The 14,237-nt window shown below is 47.2% G+C and overlaps 1 protein-coding gene across 4 annotated transcripts in view; it reads left to right on the top strand.

Annotated features, from left to right (window-relative positions):
• LOXHD1 (lipoxygenase homology PLAT domains 1) overlaps window positions 1-14,237 on the top strand; it is a 202,333-nt gene that overhangs the window by 124,744 nt on the left and 63,352 nt on the right. For all 4 annotated transcript variants that reach the window (XM_047769424.1, XM_047769423.1, XM_047769422.1 and 1 more), the window contains 7 exons: window positions 741-910; window positions 1,657-1,761; window positions 3,785-3,913; window positions 5,095-5,259; window positions 6,330-6,511; window positions 12,210-12,326; window positions 13,299-13,461. In XM_047769424.1, the coding sequence (XP_047625380.1) occupies window positions 741-910; window positions 1,657-1,761; window positions 3,785-3,913; window positions 5,095-5,259; window positions 6,330-6,511; window positions 12,210-12,326; window positions 13,299-13,461 (1,031 nt within the window). Of the gene's footprint in view, window positions 1-740; window positions 911-1,656; window positions 1,762-3,784; window positions 3,914-5,094; window positions 5,260-6,329; window positions 6,512-12,209; window positions 12,327-13,298; window positions 13,462-14,237 lie in introns of those variants that run through there.

Below are 14,237 nucleotides of genomic sequence, written 5' to 3'. Positions count from 1 at the left end.
TATTGGCTAGGTCTGGCAACCCTTACACAAAGAGGTAAAGAAACTTGTTCAAGCTCATGTGACTGTAAGTGGCAGAGCCAGGATTCAAACCCAGTCTGGCTCTAGAGGCGAGTCCTTAGTTACAGCACTCTGCTGCCTGTCTTGTCTCTCATCCTGCCTTTCCTTCCATTCAGGTACCTCCATTGCACTGGGATCACCCTCTCCACTAAGGAGTGTTACCTGGACTTCCCTTCCCTGGTTGGCACCAGCTGTCTGCTGTGCCAGCTCCTTAGCCATAGTCTTTGTAACTTCCAGAAACATAATTAGGTCATTCTATTAAAATCCAATAATTCAACCCTTAGGTATGAAGCACCTCTTATTGTACAACACTCTCTGCTAAAGTAGCTCTGGCTAACAGATTGATTCTGGAAAAGGCTGGAACAGTCCCCAGAAACCCCTCTTCTTCTAGATTCCTCCACTATGACCCTGGCTGAGGGTCTACCATGCCCTGGGCACTGTTAGACAGCCATTTCTAATGGGGTGTTGGGAAACCACATCCCATGTTTGTCATCTACTCCAGGCAAGTGATTCTAATGGTGTGATTGCCAGGCTAGGGAGGATGGGAAGGCAGTGCTGTGGCAGGCAGACAGGGGAGCATTTGGGCCCCATGAAGGTCTCTCATTTCTCAGCCCATGACTGCTCTTTCATGAGATCCTCCCAGAAAGACATTCCCAACCTTTCCTCATTCCCCATCCCCACAGGTACTACTTCCCATGTCAACGCTGGCTGGCAGTGGAGGAGGATGACGGCCAGCTGTCCAGGGAGCTGTTACCAGTGGATGAGTCCTATGTGCTGTCACCAAGCGAGGATGAGGAGGGTGGGGGAGGTGGTGACAACAACCCCCTCAACAACCTGGCCCTGGAGCAGAAAGGTTTCCTAAACTAGAGCTGACTTCTCCCCTCCAACATCCCTCCCCTCTGTCTCTCTCCCACTAGGTCTCTATCTTCCCTTCCCCTGTGGGCTTTGGGCACTTACTTCTCTGGCAGTATATCTGTACTTCCTCTCATTCCTCCATGGCAAGAATGGGGAGGTGAAGGGGGCGTACTCTCACATCTAGCATAAGGCGGGGTATAAACTACATGGCTTTGCGTGGAGTTATGGTCAGGAATGGAATGGAATAGGATGGAATGGAATGGAATGGAATGGAATGGAATGGAATAGTTATAGCTGGTTCTGACTTAGTCTTGTATCCTCCCCTCCAGGCACATTGTAGACTCTCAATACAAATATTTTTTGTCAAGGAAAGGAATGAACTTTCAAAAGTTCTCTGATTTTGTGCTCCCTTCCCTGAAACTTGCATCCCTAAAATTTCCTAATCCAGAGGAGTCACCTGGCTGATGAGCCTCTGAACCACACATTCACCCCAAGTCTTCCCTAAGCATCCTACAATTTTATTGATTGAGGGTTTCCTGTGTGAGCCAGAGGTAGGGGGACCTCGTATCTTCCTTTAGGAAGTCTCCAGACTAAAGGCAAGTGCAGATCAACATGAGCTGCAAGTAAAGTCATTCACAGAAATAGTCAACATGGGCAGAGAAATGTGCTCAGTACATTTTCTCCCTCCTCCCTTCATGGGAGGTACAATCTGCCACTCACTTCTCTACACTCCTCTCTTGGCAGATAAATCTACGACATTCTCAGTGACCATAAAGACTGGGGACAAGAAGAATGCGGGCACTGATGCCAATGTCTTCATCACACTCTTTGGCACTCAAGACGACACTGGTAAGAAAGCATTGCAGGGATGGGGTTCACCCAGGTTCCTTTCCAGAGAGACTGGGAGATTCAGTGAAACTCCCAAGGAAACCCTGGTCATGCCTCTGTCTTCCTTTTTTAAAAAATTTCCCTTTATTGTTTTATTTTATTTTATTGTGGGAAAATACTTAACATGCAATCTATTTTCTTACCAAATTTTAGATGTCCATTATTGTTGACTGTAGTTATGTGATGTAAAGAAGATCTCTAGAGTGTATTAATCTTAACTGAACTGAAACTATATGCCTATTGATTAATAACTTCCCATTTCCTCCTATCCCCAGCTCTTGGTAACCACCATTTCAGTCTTTGATTTTATGAATTTGACTTTGGTATCTCATTTAAATGGAGTCATGCTGTATCATCTTTCTGTGCCTGGCTTATTTCACTCAGCATAATGTCTTCAAGACCATTGGAGAATCTCCTTTTTAAATGCTGTATAATATTTCATTGTATGTATTCACCATATTTTCTTTATCCATTCACCTGTCGGGGAACAGTGGGTTTTTTCCCCCACATCTTAGCTATTGTGAGTAGTGCCAAAATGAACATGAGAGTGCTAATATATTTTCAAGAATCTGATTTCAATTCTGTTAGACTCAGAAGTGGGATTGTGGGTTCATATGGAAATTCTATTTTTAATTTTTTGAGGAGCTTTCATACTATTTTCCATAGCAGCTGCATCATTTTGCACTCCCAACTTTCCAATTTCTCTACATCCTCATCAACACTTGTTGTCTTTTGATTTTTTGACAGTAGCCATCTTGACAGATGTGAGATGTTATCTCATTGTGGTTCTGATTTTCATTTCCCTCATGATTAGTGACAATGTACATTTTTCATATACTGTTGGCCGTCTTTATGTCTTCTTTGGAAAAATGTCTATTTAAGTCTTTAGCCCATTTTTAATTAGGTTTATTCGTTTTTCTATTATTGAGCTGTAGGAGTTTATATTTTGGTGATTAACCCCCTAGAGAGATATTGTTTGCAAATATGTTCTTTCATGCTATAGGTTGCATTTTTACTCTATTGATTGGTTCTTTTGCTGTGCAGAAACTTTTTAGTTTAATATAGGCTCACTTGGTAATTTTAATTTTTGTTGCCTGTGCTTTGGTGCCATATTCATGAAATTGTTGCCAAGGCCAGTGTCATAAAGCCTTTCCTCTATGTTTTGTTGTAGGAGTTTTACAATTTCAGGTCTTATGTTTATATTTGTAATTCATTTTGACTTTATTTTTGTGTATGGCGTAAGTTAATATGCAAATTAATTCTTTTACATGTAGACATCTATTTTCCTAGCACCATTTACTGGAGTGGTTATCCTTTCCTCATTGTGTGTTCTTGCATGCCTCTGACTCTTGAAAGATTCCTTCCAGCTAGCCCCATCAAAGAAAGGCAATTCCTTTTTTCTTAAAAATCTCCCTTGATGTAACTTGTCTACCTGGATGATCTTGGATAAGGCACGTAATTTCTGGGTGTGTCTCCTTTTCTTTGGATGCAAACTGAAAATAAAAATATACACATCAAAGGGTTATTGCAGAGTTCCTGTTGTGGCTCAGTGGGTTAAGAACCTGACATAGTGTCGCTGAAGATGCAGGTTCAATCCCTGCCTCACTCAGTGGGTTAAGGATCCAGCATTGCTACAAGCTGCAGCATAGGATAGGCCAGCAGCTGTGGCTCCAATTTGACCCCTAACCTGGGAATTTCCATTTGCCCTATATGCTTCAGGTACAGCCCTAAAAAAGAAAAAAAAAAAAAAAAAAGAAGGGGTGGTTATTGCAAAGCTCAATAAGAGGACATACACCAAAAAGCAAAAAGGAAAGGAAAAATGCAGAAAATGCCCAAAATGCCCAGTGGATGGTAATTGCACAGTCTTAATTTGATAAAAGTTCAGGAATTTGGTCATTATGAGGAGAGACTAAAAGAGATGGTCCGACTAGGTTTGGGAGGGTCTCTGACCCAGCCAGTCATGTTGGGGTCATTTGGTTGACAGGAATGACCCTCCTGAAATCCTCCAAGACCAACAGTGACAAGTTTGAGAGGGACAGCATTGAAATCTTCACAGTGGAGACCCTGGACCTGGGAGATCTGTGGAAAGTCAGAATCGGCCATGACAACACAGGTCTGGCTTCCCTCACTTCTGTTCCTGGCTTAGAACGTGAAGAGCATGGGCAGGTCCCCATGGGTGTCTGGGAAAGAATCTGGGGTTGGCTTGGCTGTCATCTGCCTTCCACAATGACACAGCTTCCTCAGTTCCTTCAGTCTGGTGGAGTCCTGGCTGCACTCAGAGATTCTGATCTAATTGATCAAGACACTGGTAATTTTTTTTTTGTCTTTTTGCTATTTCTTTGGGCTGCTCCCACGGCATATGGAGGTTTCCAGGCTAGGGGTCCAGTCGGAGCTGTAGCTGCCGGCCTACGCCAGAGCCACAGCAACGCGGGATCCGAGCCGCGTTTGCAACCTACACCATAACTCACGGCAACGCGGATCGTCAACCCACTGAGCAAGGGCAGGGACCGAACCTGCAACCTCATGGTTCCTAGTCGGATTCGTCAACCACTGTGCCACGACGGGAACTCCAAGACACTGGTAATTTTTAAAGCTTTCCTCAAATCCTCCACCCTGAGAAATTTTAATGTGCAACCAGATTTAAGAATCCCTGATCAATGGTTCTCAAATTTGAATGTATATCAGAATCACTTGGGGAAGGGCTTGTCAAAATACATATTTCTGGGCACCATCCCCATGGTCTTTTATTCAGTAGGTCTGGGGTGGGATCCAAGAGTTTATATCTCTCACAAGTGATGCTGAAGCTGCAGGTCTGGGGGCCCCACTTTGAGAACCACTGATGGAGCCAGTCCTTCCCAGGACCCACTGACCCTGCAGCCAGACAAAAGCTGTGCCTCAGTTTGTTCTCTCTCAGAAAAGAGAGACTTATTTTTTTGGTCTTCAGACCATATCCCCTAACCCTGCGGAAGGAGGGCTTCCTCCTGGCCCCTGGGACTGAGGGATAGCGTCTCCATCTGACTTCCATTTCCTTCTTTAAACCTCATCTCTTCCCCATCCTCCTTTGCTCTTGCGAATTTCACTGACAGCAACTTGGGGTATGATCCAGCTTCAGCTGGATGGTGCACGTTTTAACAGTAATCATTCCAGCAATGCTGGAAGCAGAAGGGATAATGTGTTCATGGAGCTATAGGCACCAGCCATCCAATAGAGAAAGGTGTTTGGAGTCCCTGAAGTTATGCACAGGAAACCCTTTGTGTAGAGGTCCTTGATGGCTTCTGTGTCTCCTTCTCTCAGGCAAGGGTCCAGGCTGGTTTGTAGACTGGGTAGAGGTGGACGCCCCATCTCTTGGAAAGTGCATGACGTTCCCCTGCGGCCGCTGGCTGGCTAAGAATGAAGATGATGGGGCCATCGTCAGGGACCTCTTCCACGCAGAACTTCAGACAAGGCTGTACACACCATGTAGGAATCTTGCATGGCAAGGCTGGGCCTCCCCCTGGAACCCCTCATCTACCACCCCAACTCAATCCCAATCCCTCATCCAGTGTTACCCTAGGCCAGACCCACCTGGGAGATTTGGGTCTCTTGCTCCTTGCCCAAAGTCCCTGGGTCCTATGCTGGCTGTGGACAGAGCCCTGGACCCCAGGAAAGGAAATAGGGAGTGCATTCCACACTCTACCCCAAACAAGCTGGTGGAAATAGGCAGAGAGCCTGACTTCTCTGGAGTTTGTTTTCCTTGTCTACAAAATAGAGATCATAAGGTAGGATGGTTATAAGACCCCAAAAGGAGAAAAGATAAAGGAAGGACTAACAGTGAGGGATCATTATCAACCCTCTCACCAATCCTTACTCCAGTCATTAACATGCCAAAGAAATCATTGCCGTATGATTTTATCCTGACTGGGGATAAAAAAACAAACGAACTTGAAAAGAAGGTAAATGTAATTCTTTTACCAGCTAAAGGAAAGGAGGAAGCAGAACAGTTAGGTGAAGTTTTAACACTTCCCTTCCTCTGTTATCATCAGAAAGTGTGCTGGAGGAGAAGGGGGCTGGCCCGTGTGGAGCCAGTGGATGAGAAACAAGGGATAGGAAGAGAAAAGAAATGATTCTCACCACTGTAGACTATCTCATCCGATTGGCAGTTGTTGCCTGAAATATGATGCTCCTGTGTAAAGAGTGTCTACAGCTAAGGACCACATTGAGGACACTTTACAAATGAGGAAAGCAAGGCTCGTAGATGACTTGCCCAGGGTACACAGATAGGTTAGAGCCTGTGCTTTCAGCCAACTCTCTGATGTGAGAGGCACGGAGACTCTGGTCTGAGGTGACAAGGGCATTTCCATGGGCATGACAGGACACCTCCTCCCACCCTGTGGTTGCTAGGCAACCACATGAAGGTTCGGGTCCCTGGGTATCAGCTCTCCATGAAGGGGTGGGCCTGGGGCAGTGGTGCTGGTGAAGAACTTGACCTGCCTACGTTTGTTTCCTGTTTTCACCTCCTCTCTGACTTTGCCTTTTTCTCCTACCCTTAGTTGTCCCTTACGAGATCACCCTCTATACTAGCGATGTCTTTGCCGCTGGAACAGACTCCAACATCTTCATCGTCATCTATGGCTGCGATGCTGTGTGCACCCAGCAGAAGTACCTGTGCACCAACAAGAGGGAGCAGAAGCTGTTTTTTGAGAGGAAGTCCGCCTCTCGTTTTATAGTGGAGGTACTGGGGTTCAGCAGTCTGCCGGGGGAGCCAGGACTGGGGCGGGGGGGATGGACTGAAGGCAGGGAGGAGAAGGAGCTTTTTTCCAGAGTCTGCCATGTGCCTTTCACCTGATGGGCTGCTGCGAGTGAGAGGGATGGACAGTTCATCTAACCTCTCTGAGCCTCAGTATAATCTGAGTAGCCAGGAGGACTGTGAACTTGCCCCTCCAGGACCAGGGTCTGGATCAAAGGTGATAATGAGTGGCTAGGGCTTGGAGGAAACTAGAGGCATGATTCCAGTTCCACTGGGGCCATCTCCAGCGCTACCAACAACAACAGGCAGGTATTCATGGGGAAAGCTGGTTGCCAGACTCATTCATCACATAACTGTGTCTCTCATTCACTCACCAAGCTATGGCCGATACAGAAGAGCATTTGGTATGTTGTTTGGCTCCCTCTCAGCTCTGGTCTGAGAGTTTGTTGTTCAGTGCTTACTCTGGATCTAAGTCGCCACGTCCACACCTTGGTATCCTGTACACTCAGTCCAGTGTCTCCCTGTGCATGCCACTCTGTGCCAGGTGGGATGGGAGAGACAAGAGACTGTGGCTGCAAGGGCTTGCAGTCCAGCTGGGAAACCCCAGATCTCACATGAGGCTAATGGGAGAGTCTGGTGATCATCACAATAACTGATCCTGAGGTTAAAAATGTGCTGTCAGTGCATTCCTGTTGTGGCTCAGTGGGTTAAGAATCTGACTAGTAACCATGAAGATGAGGGTTCAATCCCTGGCCTCGCTCAGTGGGTTAAGGATGTGGCATTGCCACAAGCTGCAATGTGGGTCACAGATATGGCTTGTATGTGGTGTTGCTGTGGCATAGGCCAGTGGTGGCAGCTCCGCTTCAACCCCTAGCTTGGGGACTTCCATAAGCCATGGACGCGGCTCTAAAAAGAAAAAAAAAGAAGAAGGCCCTGTCATAGGGACTTACCCATATTAACCCATTAACTGTCACAGCAACTCTTCTCGTATTTATCTCTTTAAAGATGGGGTAACTGAGGCACAGATTGTTTAGTGGCTTACATAAAATCACACAGCTTAGGCATAGTAGAAGCAGGATTCAAAGCTGGGATGGGCTCAGAATATGTGTGCTTTTATCCCCTGCAGTAGACTAGCCCGTGGTGATGAGGGCAAACAGTGGGGCTGGCTGAGCTGCAGGTGTTCAGAGAAGGGAGAAAGTTCCCTGGAAGTGGTGGCTTTGAGCTGGACCTGGACAGGAAACAAGGAGGAAAGACATTCCTGGTAAAGGGAACATCATGGCCAACGGCCAGAGGTGGAAGTAAACACATCATGTGCTTTGAGGTTTGGCCAGAGGGGACAGGAGGAGAGTGAGGGGATCTGGGTAGAGGACTGGATGGAGCAAGACTGAAAGGGGGAGGGGAAGGACAAGAACCAGGAGCCTGGGCAGTGGGGCACTCCTGCTAATGGGGACCTTTGGAGATGTGCCCCTTATTTTCTGGACAAAGTCCAGAGCCCCTTCCTTCCTCCTCTGGTGGCGTCTGTCCTGGGGGACTCCTGCTCCCTCCTCACTTTCTTTGGGAGCCATCAGTGCTTGTGGGCAGGTTGCCACCTCGGTGGAGTTTTTAACAAGGAAAATTCAAGGGTAATTCATCTATCCACACAAAGCAACACCTCACCCGCCCAAGATGTCACGGTGCGTGAGTCATCCAAGCCTGATGCCGTCAGCACCCGAGCTGTGATTACACCTCAGCATAGCTTCCAGCGAGTTTTATCAATGAAGTCTGCCTAATAGGCAGCTATAATTTGCCCATAATTTGTTGCCTTTTTTAAATTTTCAAATCTTTGTGGGTGTTGGGGTGGGGGGGTATGATAGCTTAGAAACAAACAAGATGCTTTGTATCTCTGTGTTTCCATTTCTAACTGATCTTCAGGTAGGAGGTGGAGCCCTTGACTGTGAGCCCATAACACTGGGTTCAGAGTCTCCTCAGCCTCTGACTCACAAGCAAGCTCCACCCTCACTGTGGCCCCATCTTCAGACACAGGGATCAGCTGAGAAGATCACAATGGCAATATTTACTGAGCACCCTCCCTGTGCCAGCCTTGTTCTAGGCACTTGATGTGTATCACCTCATTTAATCCTCATCACCACTCCAAGAGTTAGGTGGTATAATGATCTCATGTTCCAGCAGAAACAACACAGGAAGGCTAAGAGGAGTTCCCATCGTGGCTCAGTGGTTAATGAATCCGACTAGGAACCATGAGGTTGCGGGTTGAATCCCTGCCCTTCTCAGTGAGTTAAGGATCCGACATTGCCGTGAGCTGTGGTGTAGGTTGCAGACGCAGCTCGGATCCTGCGTTGCCGTGGCTCAGGTGTAGGTCGGCGGCTGCAGCTCCGATTTGACCCCTAGCCTGGGAACTTCCATATGCCACGAGAGCGGCCCAAGAAATGGCCAAAAAAAAAAAAAAAAAAAAAAAAGTAGGGCTAAGAAAGGTGCTCACGGTGTCAATTAGCCAGCAGCAGAGGTGGGATCGGGACTTGGGCAGTTCAGCTCCAGAGCCTTCTCTGCTTAACTCTTTCACTCTCAGGAGAACCCTAGGGTCCCTGCTGGCTTGGAGACCATCAGAGTCCAGCCCCGGGGCCCGCCATCCAGGCCAGCCCTCCCCTGCCTTCTTGCTCTCCTGAGGGATCACTGCTTGCAACTGAGTGGCTGGATGATTCAGGTGACAAAAGGAAGCCGAGGTCCACACATCTTGAACCTCAGAGATGGGACAGGAAGGAGGAAAAGGGGACCCTGGACAGAGGGAGAGGCAGGTTGTGCCTGGCAGTTCAGTGTCCTCAAGTGTAGATCCTGTGAACCACAACTCACCCAGAGCTTCCTGTTTTCTTCTGTTCTGAGAGAATAAGGCCCCCTGAAATCACTGTCTTGGTTTAATGATTCAGAAAGCCTGGGGGCTTGCAGGGGACATCATCTTTCTGATGACACATGGGGGAGCTTGCTAGGGGGAGAGCTAGGGCAATGCTGCAGCACAGCAGAAGCAACAGCAGCTATAGCACCTTGTTAAATAACTCAGGGTGTCTCCAGCAACAGGACACCATATCAATCACTTGGAAGGAAAGAATCATTGACAAAAGGAAGCCCATCATGATCTCAGACTCAGAAGTGACCTTGAAGGGTTGCCTTACCCATGTGCTTACCTTCTGCTGAGCAAGACCTTACTCTCCCTTTTTGATGGGTCTATTGAATCTTGGAAGGTCAGGGGGCTCAACTAGATCACCCAGCTCCTTAGGCTACAAGTTGTGGGAAGGAGGTGGGTGGGTGTGGGAGTTGGAGGAGGTTCCTCAAGCCAGGCTGATGGGCCGCCCCTTGCCTGCCCACTGCTGGAGGGGTGTGGGGAGGAGGAAAGCACTGGTAAGAGCTGTTCTAGTTCATTCCTGGGTCACATCTGTCGAGGGTTATAGAGGTTCTGCATTTGATGAATGACTCAATCTATCATTCAGATGCCATTCACTCATCAGGAGCCTTCATCCACCCTAGAGCTGACTATACCATCTCCTTTAGGTACCTTGATGGAGTAGGCCAAGCAGGTAATTCTGCAGAGGAGGTGCCAAGAACTCCCGAATGCCAAAGCAAACCTCAAGGCATGAATTCCATGCACTGACCATGAGCCAGGGCACCTGGCTGTTATCGTATTCCCTGCCCTTAACTTCCTCATCTCTTTCCTACCTGTGATTGCCCACATCCCCACAGGGAAGAGGCAGGGTGTAAGCCGACATGTACAGCACCATTTCAGCAGAGAACATGACACATGAGAACTAGAGAGACCCAAGAGGCTCCCAGAAGCCCTGGCTTGGGACCTGATAGGATGCTGGAGGACAGCCTGGCAGAGAGAGCTGGGGAGGCAGATGCCAGCTGAGTGGACACCCCGCCTTGTGTCTGGCCACCTCTCTGCTTCCTTAGAGGGCTCCAAGGGGAGGACCCAGGAGTCAGTCACTCCTGACCAAGTCCCTCCCCTGTGCCCTGTACCATAGGCTCCAGGCAGGAGAGGTGAGAGCTTATGACTCCTGGATTTCAGGGACCCACTTCAGCATGCATATATCAGCTTTTCTGTTCAAGGGGAATTTGACACACACTCTGATGGTTAAGATCCAACACTGTGTGTGAGAGAACCCTGCTGACTTTGTCACATCCATTTTGCAGATGAGGAAATACTCATTCTTTTATCCTTTCTGCCATTACTTTTTTTCAGCTTTTCAAACAATATTGTTTTTTAAAAAATGTTATTGGAGTATAGTTGACTTAAAAGTTATGTTAGTTTCAAATGTACAGCAGAGTAAATCAGTTACACATATACATATATCTGTTCCTTTTCAGATTCTTTTCTCATAGAGGTTATTACGCAGTATTGAGTAGATTTCCTTGTGCTATACAGTAGGTCCTTGTTACCTCTCTATTTCATATATAGTAGTATGTATATGTCAATCCCAACCTCCTATTTTACTCCTCCCTGTTCTACATTTCCTATTTGGTAACTCTAAGTTTGGTTTTGAAATATTTGAGTATTTTTCTGTTTTGTAAGTTCTTTTGTACCTTTTTTTTGGCCATACCCATGACATGTGGAAGTTCCCAGGCCAGGGGTAGAACCTGAGCCAAAGCAGTGACAACAATGAATCCTTAATCACCAGGCCACCAGGAAACTCCTATGTCATTTTTTATTAGATCACATATTAGTGATCGCATATGATATTTGCCTTTCCCTGTCTGACTTACTTCACCAAGTATGGTAATTTCTAGGTCCATCCATGTTGCTGCAAATATCTAGAATTACTTATTGAGAACCTAGGTCATGAGGTCTGTTCTGGGGTTTGAGGATGCAGTGATGAGTAAAACAGACATGGTGCCTGCTCCATGACTTTTAGTGGTGAGGGAGAAGGTATTATGCAAGTAAATGCAAACTTCTAACTGTGCGAGGTGCTGGTGGGAGTGGTTAGAGTATGTCATATATACTATATAGTATAGTAGATCATATATACTATATAGTAGATCATATATACTATATAGTATTGTGTATCATGAAGAAATTTGACTTTCTCAGTGTGGTCAAGAGGGTTCCCTGAAGAAGTGATCCTTGAGCTGAGACCTGAATGATAAGGCTGAGAAAACACTGGTTTATGTAAAGAAGGAGAAAGGGAAGGAGCAGAGAGAGCATTTGCAAAGGCCCTGTGGTGAGCAAATGTGAAGTTTGAAGGACTAGAATGTGAGTGATATGCAAGAGGAGTAGCTGGAGATAGAGGGGGCTCTTAGGGGCCAAGAAGGTCAGACTGGCAAGATGGGGCATGGGCAGAACCAGAACTCACCTTCTGATGCCCAAGTCAGTTCCCAAGCAGCTGCCGAAATGGTAAGTTACAGAAGACAGGAGGCTGGGCTCCACCATGGAAAGGGGAGCCAACCTTCCAGAGGCTGGTTGAACTGGATTCTGGAGTCTAGGCTGATTTTTAAGTGGGAATAAAGAAGGAGTGTATGAACCTGGCATATGCAGGGGAGAGAGGGTGGGGGCTGGCTTGACTGGACAGAAGGGAGGTACTGGAAAAAGTGGGAATTCAAAGTGACTCAAGGGTGGATGCTCTGGGGAGGCAGTGTTTTGTTGAGGTTGTACCTCCCTGGACCTTTCAGCCAACATCTAGTGTGTTTCTCTTTTCCAAAGTTAGAAGATGTAGGAGAAATCATTGAAAAAATTCGGATTGGCCATGATAATACAGGCATGAATCCTGGTTGGCACTGCTCCCACGTGGACATCCGCAGGCTCCTTCCAGATAAAGATGTGAGTTTCAGAGTGATCTGTCCTGCTGTTTCCTTTTGTCCCTTTTCAGAAGCGATTCAAGGCAGGTTCCCTGTAAGAAACGGCAGCCTCATTAAGTTGAGATAAAATCATCTAAGGAAAATTTCACCAGTTCACTCTGGGTCCAGGAAAAACTCAGGCCCAAGGCAGCATCTTTTAGAACCTGGTTTAATGGGTCAAGGAGGAGGGTCTGGGCAGCCATGTCTCTGTTCCCCACCCTCAAGGCCATACTACTAGCGAGTGACCAAGTGTGTCCTTCCTGTGATTCAAGGTCAGTTCAGAAAAAGAAATCCAGAGGAGTTCCCATTATGACTCAGTGGTAACGAACCTGACTAGAATCCATGAGGACATGGGTTCGATCCCTGGCCTCGTTCAGTGGGTTAAGATCCGGCATTGCTATGAGCTGCGATGTAGGTTTCAGACATGGCTCGGATCTGACTTTGCTGTGGCTGTGGTGTAGGCTGGCAGCTACAGTTCCAATTCAACCCCTAGCCTGGAAACATCCATATGCCACGGTATAGCCCTAAAAGAGACAAAAAGAAAAAAGAAAAGAAAAAAAAGAAATGCACCCAAAAAACTTGGCAAACATTCCCAAACGACAAATTTCTAAATCTAGGAGGCAGCTGTTTGTAATGGTTGTGGTAGGAGTGAGTTGGGAGCAGGTGAAAAGCCCACTGCATCTGCGTCTCTGGGCTGGGTTCATATATCTATTTTTAAGTGACCCAGGGAACTCCACCTTCAAGAGCCAGCCATTGACTTGGTGTGAAAGTGCTTTAAGACTGGGTCTGCTGGAAGTGAGGCAGGACTGCGGGCACTCCCCTATGGCTTATTCATTTTCAATGGGGCCCCATCACTCTTGCCCTTGGTCCCCATGAGGGTTGATGTGGTGGTGAATGACTGAAGTTGGCAATTTCCACATGAAGGGCTCAGTTGCCTCTTTCGTCCTCCCCCCAGGGCACAGAGACCTTGACTTTCCCTTGTGATCGATGGCTTGCCACCTCTGAGGATGACAAGAAGACCATTCGGGAGCTGGTCCCTTATGACATCTTCACTGAGAAATACATGAAAGATGGGTCCTTGAGGCAAGTCTACAAGGAGGTGGAGGAGCCTCTGGACAGTAAGTGCTGTGCCATCGCCCTCACCACTGTCAGCAGCAGTGTCCCTTGTAGGGGACCTTCTCTGTGCTGGGTGGAGCCTTTGCACCCAGGAGGCAGAGTCTATTATTACCTTCACTCCGTAGAGAGGGCAGCTGAGGCGCTCAGAGGTTACATAACCTGCCAAAGTTCACTCAGCTAATAAATAGCAGGGCTATTCTTCAAAGTCTCAGCTATCTCACTCTGAGGTTTGGGCTCAAATCCTTTTCTGGTCTGACAGTGTGATCATACATCCAAATATGTGGTCTCTCACGTGTGGCCTCTACTGATCCTTGTTCTCTCCCTTTGCTTAGTTAATTGGGCTACTCATTTGCAGGTCTGGGTCCTCTCTGCTCTTGCTGGATCCAGCTGTCCTAGCCAAGTATGAATCAAAAAGCATACCAGATTTATACAGAACTGGAGCTGTGGTGTCTTTGTGCTCAGGGGCTGGGTGCAGCTTCAGTGTCCAAGGTCATGGGTTTCTTTTCTCTTATGTGCCAGCTACCTCTGCCCATTCCTCATTGATGAGGTTTTTTTTTTGTTTTTTTTTTTCCTGTAGAATTTGCTCCCACCGGATCACACATTTCTTGCCCTCATTCCTTTGCTTTTGAACTACTATTTTCTGGTTCTCTTCTTACCTCTCCAAGCAGGTCCTGGGAGCTGCTTTCCCTTCTCTTGCCAATGGTATGGCTCCAGGCTCGGGCCTTAGCCTCGGCTGAGCCTCCGCTGCAGCCCTTACATTTCCTTCCATCTGAGTTGC

The sequence above is a fragment of the Phacochoerus africanus genome, chromosome 2, assembly GCF_016906955.1.
Source record: "Phacochoerus africanus isolate WHEZ1 chromosome 2, ROS_Pafr_v1, whole genome shotgun sequence".
Classification (NCBI taxonomy): domain Eukaryota; kingdom Metazoa; phylum Chordata; class Mammalia; order Artiodactyla; family Suidae; genus Phacochoerus; species Phacochoerus africanus.
Note: the sequence above shows the minus strand (reverse complement) of the source record. Positions and strands in the feature narration are given on the sequence as shown.